The sequence below is a fragment of the Papio anubis genome, chromosome 8, assembly GCF_008728515.1.
Source record: "Papio anubis isolate 15944 chromosome 8, Panubis1.0, whole genome shotgun sequence".
NCBI lineage: Eukaryota > Metazoa > Chordata > Mammalia > Primates > Cercopithecidae > Papio > Papio anubis.
Window position 1 is genome coordinate 123,119,731 of NC_044983.1, and position 10,056 is coordinate 123,129,786.

The 10,056-nt window shown below is 50.6% G+C and overlaps 1 protein-coding gene across 2 annotated transcripts; it reads left to right on the forward strand.

Moving 5' to 3' along the window:
* The first annotated feature begins 3,533 nt into the window (after window positions 1-3,533).
* Window positions 3,534-9,562, forward strand: MYC (MYC proto-oncogene, bHLH transcription factor). Of its 2 annotated transcripts, none has more exons than XM_031669737.1 (3): window positions 3,534-4,726; window positions 6,371-7,139; window positions 8,512-9,562. In XM_031669737.1, exons 2-3 carry the CDS (start codon window positions 6,383-6,385, stop codon window positions 9,072-9,074), a joined length of 1,320 nt encoding a protein of 439 aa, XP_031525597.1. In that variant the 5' UTR covers window positions 3,534-4,726; window positions 6,371-6,382; the 3' UTR covers window positions 9,075-9,562. The 2 variants fall into 2 exon arrangements, with proteins under 2 accessions (XP_031525597.1, XP_021798305.1); XM_021942613.2 differs by having other exon boundaries at window positions 4,184-4,726; window positions 6,368-7,139.
* Window positions 9,563-10,056: the final 494 nt, after the last annotated feature.

Here is a 10,056-nt window from a genome sequence, read left to right on the forward strand (position 1 = left end):
GAAGAGACTGGGTGTGGTGGCTCATGCCTTCAGAAGGCTGAGGCAGGAGAATCACTTAAGCTGAGACAGGAGAATCACCTGAGTCCAAGAGTTTGAGACCAGCCTGGACAACATAGTGAGACTCCCATCTCTGCAAAAAAAAAAAAAAAAAAATACAAACTTAGCCAAGTGTGGGGTTTGTGTCTGTAGACCCAGCTACTCAGGAGGCTCAGGTAGGAGAATCACCTGAGCCCAGGGAGATCAAGGCTGCAATGAGCCATGATCGTTCCACTGCATTCCAGCCTGGGCTACAGGGTGAGACCCTGTCTTTAAATTTAAAAAAAAAAAAAAATTAAGAGGAAACACTCTTTCTTTTCTTTTCTTTCTTTCTTTCTTCTTCTTCTTTTTTTTTTTAGAGATGGCATGTCACCACATTGCCCAGGCTGTTGTCAAACTCCTGGCCTCAAATGATCCTCCCACTTGTGTCTCCCAAAGTGCTGGGACTACAAGCATAAGCCACCACACACGGCCTTTTCCTTTCTTTTTCTATTTCTCAATGGATTTTTCCAATGGACATGTATCACTTTGGTAATCATATATGCCAGTTGTAATCTCAGCCATTTTTCAAGCCAGCAAATATCTATTCTAGGTCAAATATGTCTCAAATATTACTAAAAGAAAATCAGTTATGTCCTTTAACCTGGCTGAGGTCTGACTTTGTTTTCTCTCCTGTGAAAATGGAGATGACACAAAACAACTCCAAGTTGTGACTTGAAAGTAACACCTCAGGTGATGTCACCAGCCTTGGGGAGAGTGAGGTTGAGTCCTGAACCCACAGCCATTATATCTGCCTGGGGTTCACATACCCTACACTGAACTGGCATAATTTGAGAGTCAGATCTGAAGATATGGTATATCTGCCATCTTTAGCAACTTTCAAACACTACCCTATGAGGTCAAGCTGGACCTACTTTTGGTTTTGTGATTGTTGTTTGTTGTTGAGGGCTTTCTTTGAGGTGGCGGGGGAGTGTGTGCCCCTGTGGAGAGCACTCATTTAGCTTCAATTAGAGTAATGCCAAAAGTGCCAGATTCCTGGGAAATCAGCCTACAAGGCTCCTGCAGGAAGGACCCGCCACTGCCGGAAGTCCTGAGGGCATCTAAGTGATCGGACACCATCAGGGATTCTTTGCCCAGTAAAAACCTACTTGACCAGGGACACATGCCAGGTAAATTTCCTTCACATTTACTTCAACCTTACTGCATACTCATTTTAGTATTAAAACTTTTAATAAAATGGTCCTATTCCTTCACACTTTTTTCTATGAGATCTCAAATACCCCTTCTTGCTATTAAAACAACCACTTATTATTCATGAGCCCAATATTTTAAAAGTAAAAATAATAAACCAAGGCCAGGAGCAGTGACTCACACTTGCATTCCCAGCACTTTCAGAGGCAAAGGCCGAAGGATCGCTTTAACCCGGGAGTTCAAGACCAACCTGGGCAACATGACCAGACTGCCTCTCTACAAAAAGTTTAAAAAATTAACCGGGTGTGGTGGCGCACTGTACTCCTAGCTACTGGGCTGGGGTATCAGGCTGAGGTGGAAGGGTCGCTTTGAGCCTGGGAGATCAAGGTTGCAGTGAGCTTTGATTGTGCCACTGCACTCCAGCCTGGGTGACAGAAGGAGACCCTGTCTCAAAAATAATAATAACTATTATTAATAATTAATAATAGGCAAAATCAAATACCCATCACCTTCTGCCGTGCCTCCCCTTTCCCCTATAAATCCAGTGTCTTGCTTTCAAATTTGGTGGTTAAAAAAGATGATGAGTTTCTAAGACGTGGGGGCTAAAGCTTGTTTGGCTGTTTTAGGGTTTGTTGGAATATTTTTTCGTCTGTGTACTTGTGAATTATTTCACGTTTGCCATAACCGGTTCTCCACAGGGCGATGTTCATTAGCAATAAGTAGTGATAGGTTAATTTTCACCATCTCTTATGCGGTTGAATCGTCACCTCTGAACCACTTTTTCCTCCAATAACTCCTCTTTCTTCGGCCCTTCTGCAGCCAACCTGAAAGAATAACAAGGAGGTGGCTGGAAACTTGTTTTAAGGAACCAACTGTCCTTCCCCCGCTGGAAACCTTGCACCTCGTACGCCCCTACTCCTGCCCCCATCTGACCCCCGCCCTCGTTGACATCCAGGCGCGGTGATCTTTGCTGCCAGTAGAGGGCACACTTACTTTACTTTCGCAAACCTGAACGCGGGTACAGCCCAGAGGGGGCGGAGGGAAAGACGCTTTGCAGCAAAATCGAGCCTAGCGATTGGTTGCTCCCCGGCGTTTGCGGCAAAGGCCTAGAGGCAGAAGTAATTTACAATCCTTAAAGCTGAATTGTGCAGTGCGTCGGATCTGGGGGAAGCTACTATAGTCACTTAACACTAGAACGCTGAGCTGCAAACTCAACGGGTAATAACCCATCTTGAACAACGTACATGCTATACGCGCACCTCTTTCCCTCGAATTGTTTTCTCTTTTGGAGGTGGTGGAGGGAGAGAAAAGTTTACTTAAAATGCATTTGGGTGAGGGCCCAAGGATCAGAAGAATGTTTTTTTTGTTTTTCATGCCGTGGAATAACACAAAATAAAAAATCCCGAGGGAATATGCATTATATATTAAATATAGATCATTTCAGGGAACAAACAAATCATGTGTCGGGCTGGGCAACTAGCTAAGTCGAAGTGTGAATAAAATGTGAATACATGTTTGCGGATTACATACAATGCACTTTCACTAGTATTCAGAAAAAAAATTGAGTCAGTGAACTAGGAAATCAATGCCTGGAAGGCAGCCAAATTTTAATTAGCTCAAGACCCCCTCTCTCCCCCTCAAAAAAGGCACGGAAGTAATACTCCTCTCCTCTTCTTTGATCAGAATCGATGCATTTTTTTGTGCATGACCACGTTTCCAATAATAAAAAGGGAAAGAGGACCTAGAAAGGAATTAAACGTCCAGTTTGTCCGGGGAGGAAAGAGTTAACGGTTTTTTTCACAAGGGTCTCTGCTGACTCCCCCTGCTCGGTCCACAAGTTCTCCACTTGCCCCTTTTAGGAAGTCCGGTCCCGCGGTTCGGGTCCCCCCTGCCCCTCCCATATTCTCCTGTCTAGCGCCTTTGATTTCTCCCAAACCCGGGAGCCCGAGACTGGTGCAAACCGGCGCCACAGGGCGCAAAGAGGATTTGTCTCTTCTGAAACCTGGCTGAGAAATTGGGAACTCCGTGTGAGCGGCGCGGGGGTGGGACGGTGGGGTACAGGCTGGCAGAGAGCAGGCAACCTCCCTCCCGCCCTAGTCCAGCTCTGGAACGGGCAGACACATCTCAGGGCTGAACAGACGCCTCCCGCACGGGGCCCCACGGAAGCCAGAGCAGGCGGGGCAGGAGGGGCGGTATCTGCTGCTTTGGCAGCAAATTGGGGGACTCAGTCTGGATGGAAGGTATCCAATCCAGATAGCTGTGCATACATAATGCATAATGCATGACACCCCCCAACAAATGCAATGGGAGTTTATTCATAACGTGCTCTCCAAGTATACGTGGCAATGCTTTGCTGAGTTATTTTAATCATTCTAGGCATCGTTTTCCTCCTTATGCCTCTATCATTCCTCCCTATCTACACTCACATCCCACGCTCTGAACGCGTGCCCATTAATACCCTTCTTTCCTCCACTCTCCCTGGGACTCTTGATCAAAGCGCGGCCCTTTCCCCAGCCTTAGCGAGGCGCCCTACCGCCTGGTACGCGCGTGGCGTGGCGGTGGGCGCGCAGTGTGTTCGCGGTGTGAAGGGCAGCTGTTTCGCCTGCGATGATTTAAACTCACAGGACAAGGATGCGGTTTGTCAAACAGTGCTGCTACGGAGGAGCAGCAGAGAAAGCGAGAGGGTTTGAGCGGGAGCAAAAGAAAATGGTAGGCGCGCGCAGTTAATTCATGCGGCTCTCTTACTCTGTTTACATCCGAGAGCTAGAGTGCTCGGCTGCCGGGCTGAGTCTCCTCCCCACCCTCCCCACTCTCCCCACTCTCCTCAGAAGCGCCCCTCCCGGGTTCCCAAAGCAGAGGGCGTGGGGGAAAAGAAAAAAGATCCTCTCTCGCAAATCTCCGCCCACAAGCCCTTTATAATGCGAGGGTCTGCGCGGCGGAGGACCCCCGAGCTGTGCTGCTCGCGGCCGCCACTGCCGGGTCCCGGCAGTCCCTGGCTCCCCTCCTGCCTCGAGAAGGGCAGGGCTTGTCAGAGGCTTGGCGGGAAAAAGAACGGAGGGAGGGATCGGCGCTGAGGTATAAAAGCCGGTTTTCGGGGCTTTATCTAACTCGCTGTAGTAATTCCAGCGAGAGGCAGAGGGAGCGAGCGGGCGGGCCGGCGAGGGTGGAAGATCCGGGCGAGCAGAGCTGCGCTCCGGGCGTCGTGGGAAGGGAGATCCGGAGCGAAAAGGGGGCTTCGCCTCCGGCCCAGCCCTCCCGCTGACCCCCCAGACAGCGGTCCGCAACCCTTGCCGCATCCACGAAACTTTGCCCATAGCAGGGGGCGGGCACTTTGCACTGGAACTTACAACACCCTAGCAAGGACGCTACTCTCCCGACGCGGGGAGGCTATTCTGCCTATTTGGGGACACTTCCCCGCCGCTGCCAGGACCCGCTCCTCTGAAAGGCTCTCCTTGCCTCTGTTTGGACGCTGGATTTTTTTCCGGTAGTGGAAAACCAGGTAAGCACCGAGGTCCATTTGTCTTTTAATTTATTTTTGTATCGCTTTAATGCTGAGATGAGTCGAATGCCGAAATAGGGTGTCTTTTCTCCCATTCCTGCACTATTGACACTTTTCTCAGAGTAGTTGTGGTAGCTTGGGCTGGGGTGGGGGGTTAATTCAGAACTGGATCGGGATAAAGTGACTTGTCAAGATGGGAGAGGAGACGGCAGAGGGAAAACGGGAATGGTTTTTAAGACTAGCCTTTCGAGATTTCTGCCTCATGAATATATTCACGCTGACTCCCGGCCGGTCGGACATTCCTGCTTTATTGGGTTAATTGCTGGCTGAGTTTTGGGGGGCTGGGGGTTGCTTTGCGGTGGGCAGAAAGCCCCTTGCATCCTGACCTCCTTGGAGTAGGGACCGCATATTGCCTGTGTGAGCCAGAGATCTCCGCAGCCGCTGACTTTTCCCCGTCTCCGGGAGGGCATTTAAATTTCGGCTCACCGCATTTCTGACAGCCAGAGACGGACACTGCGGCGCGTCCCACCCGCCTGTCCCCGCGGCGATTCCAACTCGCCCTGATCCTTTTAAGGAGTTGGCAGTTGGCTTTTTAAAAAGCAATAATACAAATTAAAACCTGGGAACCCAGAGATGTTAGGATGTGGTGTTGGGGAGGCACAGACAGGGGAAAAGGGAGGCGGAGATGTGTCCGATTCTCCTGGAATCGTTGACTTGGAAAAACCAGGGCAAATCTCCGCACCCAGCCCGGACTCCCCTGCCGCGGCCGCCCTCGGGTGTCCTCGCGCCCCTGAGATGCGGAGGAACTGCGAGGAGCGGGGCTCTAGGCTGTTCCAGAACAGCTGCTACCCTTGGTGGGGTGGCTCCGGGCGAGGTATCGCAGCAGGGTCTCTGGCGCAGTTGCGTCGCCGTATTGAGTGCGAAGGGAGGTGCCCCTGTTATTATTTGACACCCCCCTTGTATTTATGGAGGGGTGTTAAAGCCCGCGGCTGAGCTCGCCACTCCAGCCGGCGAGAGAAGAGAAGAAAAGCCGGCAAATGAAGGAGTGTTTGGGGGGGGGCGGGGGGGACGGGGGGACTGGGGGTAGGGACGGGGCGGTGGAAAGGGGAGGTTGGGAGGGGCTGCGGCGCCGGCGGGGGTAGGAGCGCAGCGAGGGCGCGAGTGGGAACAGCCGCCGCGGAGGGGCCCCGGCGCGGGAGCGGGGTGCACGCAGCCGCTAGCGCCGAGGCGCCTCTCGCCTTCTCCTTCAGGTGGCGCAAAACTTTGTGCCTTGGGTTTTGGCAAATTGTATTCCTCACCGCCACCTCGCGCGGCCTCTTAAGGGGGCCAAGGCCGGTTTCGAGTCCTCTGCCGCTGCGTGGCCGACTCCCGGGCTTTACGCTCCGGGCTCTCGGGGGCGGCGGCTCGGCGGGCACCAAGCCGCTGGTTCACTAAGTGCGTGTCCGAGATAGTAGGGGACTGCCCAAAGGAGGTGAAAGGGTGCCCCCCTTTTTCCCCCACCAAGACCACCCAACCGCTTTAGGGGATAGTTCTGCAAGGGGAGTGGTTCGGCACTGTGGCGCGCACTGCGCGCTGCGCCAGGTTTCTGCGCCAAGAGCCCTTTAACTCAAGACTGCCCCCCGCTTTGTGTGCCCCCTCCAGCAGCCTCCCGCGACGATGCCCCTCAACGTTAGCTTCACCAACAGGAACTATGACCTCGACTACGACTCGGTGCAGCCGTATTTCTACTGCGACGAGGAGGAGAACTTCTACCAGCAGCAACAGCAGAGCGAGCTGCAGCCGCCGGCGCCCAGCGAGGATATCTGGAAGAAATTCGAGCTGCTGCCCACCCCGCCCCTGTCCCCTAGCCGCCGCTCCGGGCTCTGCTCGCCCTCCTACGTTGCGGTCACGCCCTTCTCCCCTCGGGGAGACAACGACGGCGGTGGCGGGAGCTTCTCTACGGCCGACCAGCTGGAGATGGTGACCGAGCTGCTGGGAGGAGACATGGTGAACCAGAGCTTCATCTGCGACCCGGACGACGAGACCTTCATCAAAAATATCATCATCCAGGACTGTATGTGGAGCGGCTTCTCGGCCGCCGCCAAGCTCGTCTCAGAGAAGCTAGCCTCTTACCAGGCTGCGCGCAAAGACAGCGGCAGCCCGAACCCTGCCCGCGGCCACAGCGTCTGCTCCACCTCCAGCTTGTACCTGCAGGATCTGAGCGCCGCCGCCTCGGAGTGCATCGACCCCTCAGTGGTCTTTCCCTACCCTCTCAACGACAGCAGCTCGCCCAAGTCCTGCGCCTCACCGGACTCCAGCGCCTTCTCACCGTCCTCGGATTCTCTGCTCTCCTCGACGGAGTCCTCCCCGCAGGCCAGCCCAGAGCCCCTGGTACTCCATGAGGAGACACCGCCCACCACCAGCAGCGACTCTGGTAAGCGAAGCCCGCCCAGGCCTGTCAAAAGTGGGGGCTGGATATCTTTCCCATTTCCATTGGCAGCTTATTCAACGGGCCCCTCTTACTAGAAGGGAGAGAGAGCAGATCTGGAGAGATTCACCTCTGAAACCTTGGGCTTTAGCGTTTCCTCCCATCCCTCATCCTTAGACCGCCCTTGTTGCTAATCCCCCTCCCCCTTTGTCTCCCACACCTCAGGAATTTCATTTAGGTTTTTAAACCTTCTGGCTTATCTTACAACTCAATCCACTTCTTCTTACCTCCCGTTAGCATTTTAATTGCCCAGGGGCGGGGTGGGGGGGAGAGTGTGAATGAGGATAAGAGAGGATTGATTTCTGAGAGAGTGAATGAATTGCTTCCCTCTTAACTTCCGAGAAGTGGTGGGATTTAATGAACTATCTACAAAAATGAGGGGCTGTGTTTAGAGGCCAGGCAGGGTCTGCCTGAGTGCGGGAGCCAGTGAACTTCCTCAAGAGTGGGTGGGCTGAGGAGCTGGGATCTTCTCAGCCTGTTTTGAACACTGAAAAGCAAATCCTTGCCAAAGTTGGACTTTTTTTTTTTTTTTTTTTTCCTTCCCCCACCCTCTTGGACTTACGGCAAAACTGCAATTTTTTTTTTCTTTTTCATTTCCAGTAAAATAGGGAGTTGCTAAAGTCATACCAAGCAATTTGTAGCTATCATTTGCAACACCTGAAGTGTTCTTGGTAAAGTACCTTAAAAATAGGAGGTGCTTGGGAATGTGCTTTGCTTTGGGTGTGTCCAGAGCCTCATTAAGTCTTAGGTAAGAATTGGCATCAATGTCATATCCTGGGAAATTGTAGTTTTCTTGTCTGTGCCATAACCCAGCTGTCCTTCTCCCTTTATGAGACTCTTACCTTCATGGTGAGAGAAGTAAGAGTGGCTGGCTAGATTCGTTCTTTTTTTTTTTTTTTTCTTTCTTTTTTTCTTTTTTAAGACGGAGTCTCACTCTGTCACCAGGCTGGAGTGCAGTGGTGCAATCAACCTCCGACTCCGTGGTTCAAGAGATTCTCCTGCCTCAGCCTCCCAAGTAGCTGGGACTACAGGTGTGCACCACCATGCCAGGCTAATTTTTATATTTTTAGTAGAGATGGAGTTTCACCATGTTGGCCAGGATGGTCTCTGTCTCCTGACCTCATGATCCACCCACCTCGGCCTCCCAAAGTGCTGGGATTATAGCCACGGCGCCCCGCCTAGATTTGGCTCTTTGTGGAGATAATTTTGTCCGGAGACCTTTCTAACGTATTAATGCCTTGTATTTGTACAGCGTTAATCTAGTAATTGATTATTTTAATGGAAACTTGCTGAGTGATTTTTATTTCCTTTCTTAAAGAGGAGGAACAAGAAGAGGAGGAAGAAATTGATGTTGTTTCTGTGGAAAAGAGGCAGGCCCCTGGCAAAAGGTCAGAGTCGGGATCACCTTCTGCTCCAGGCCACAGCAAACCTCCTCACAGCCCACTGGTCCTCAAGAGGTGCCACGTCTCCACACATCAGCACAACTACGCCGCGCCTCCCTCCACTCGGAAGGACTATCCTGCTGCCAAGAGGGTCAAGTTGGACAGTGTCAGAGTCCTGAGACAGATCAGCAACAACCGAAAATGCACCAGCCCCAGGTCCTCGGACACCGAGGAGAATGACAAGAGGCGAACACACAACGTCTTGGAGCGCCAGAGGAGGAACGAGCTAAAACGGAGCTTTTTTGCCCTGCGTGACCAGATCCCGGAGTTGGAAAACAATGAAAAGGCCCCCAAGGTAGTTATCCTTAAAAAAGCCACAGCATACATCCTGTCCGTCCAAGCAGAGGAGCAAAAGCTCATTTCTGAAAAGGATTTGTTGCGGAAACGACGAGAACAGTTGAAACACAAACTTGAACAGCTACGGAACTCTTGTGCATAAGGAAAAGTAAGGAAAAAGATTATTTCTAACAGAGCTGGTCCCAATCTGTCACCTATGAACTTGTTTCAAATGCATGATCAAATGCAACCTCACAACCTTGGCTGAGTCTTGAGACTGAAAGATTTAGCCATGATGTAAACTGCCTCAAATTGGACTTTGGGCATAAAAGAACTTTTTTATGCTTACCATCTTTTTTTTTTTTTTTTTTCTTTAACAGATTTGTATTTAAGAATTGTTTTTAAAAAATTTTAAGATTTACACAATTTTTCTCTGTAAATATTGCCATTAAATGTACATAACTTTAATAAAACGTTTATAGCAGCCACACGGAATTTCAATCCTACTATATAGTACCTAGTATTACAGGTACTATAAACTCTAATTTTTTTTTATTTAAGTACATTTTGCTTTTTAAAGTTGATTTTTTTTCTATTGTTTTTAGAAAAAAATAAAATAACTGGCAAATATATCATTGAGCCAAATCTTAAGTCGTGAGTGTTTTGTTTCATTTCTTCCCCCTCCCAACCACCACCATCCCTGTTTGTTTTCATCAATTGGTCCTTCAGAGGGTGGTCTTAAGAAAGGCAAGAGTTTTCCTCTGTTGAAATGGGTCTGGGGGCCTTAAGGTCTTTAAGTTCTCAGAGGTTCTAAGATGTTTCCTGGAGATTATGATAAGAGCCAGAGTTGACAGTTAGAAGGAATGGCAGAAGGCGGGTGAGAAGGTGAAAGGTAGGCAAAAGACATACAAGAGGTCAAAGATAACAGTTAAGTACACAAAGAGGCGTAAGGACTGGTGAGTTGGGAGGAAGGTGAGGAAGAAACTCTTGTTACTTTAGTTAACCAGTGCCAGTCCCCTGCTCACTCCAAACCCAGGAATTCTGCCCAGTGAGACAGTTGATGGGGACAGGGCGGGAACCAGCTTCTGCTGCCTTCACAACCAGGTGCCAGTCCCATCCTTGGGTTATCTCCTAAACCCCAAAGG

Bases quoted from the DNA above. Each gene is read 5' to 3' on its own strand.
- MYC (XM_031669737.1), top strand. From the start codon at position 6,383: ATGCCCCTCAACGTTAGCTTCACCAACAGGAACTATGACCTCGACTAC. The intron at 7,140-8,511 runs GTAAGCGAAGCC...CCTTTCTTAAAG, and splicing joins CACCACCAGCAGCGACTCTG to AGGAGGAACAAGAAGAGGAG.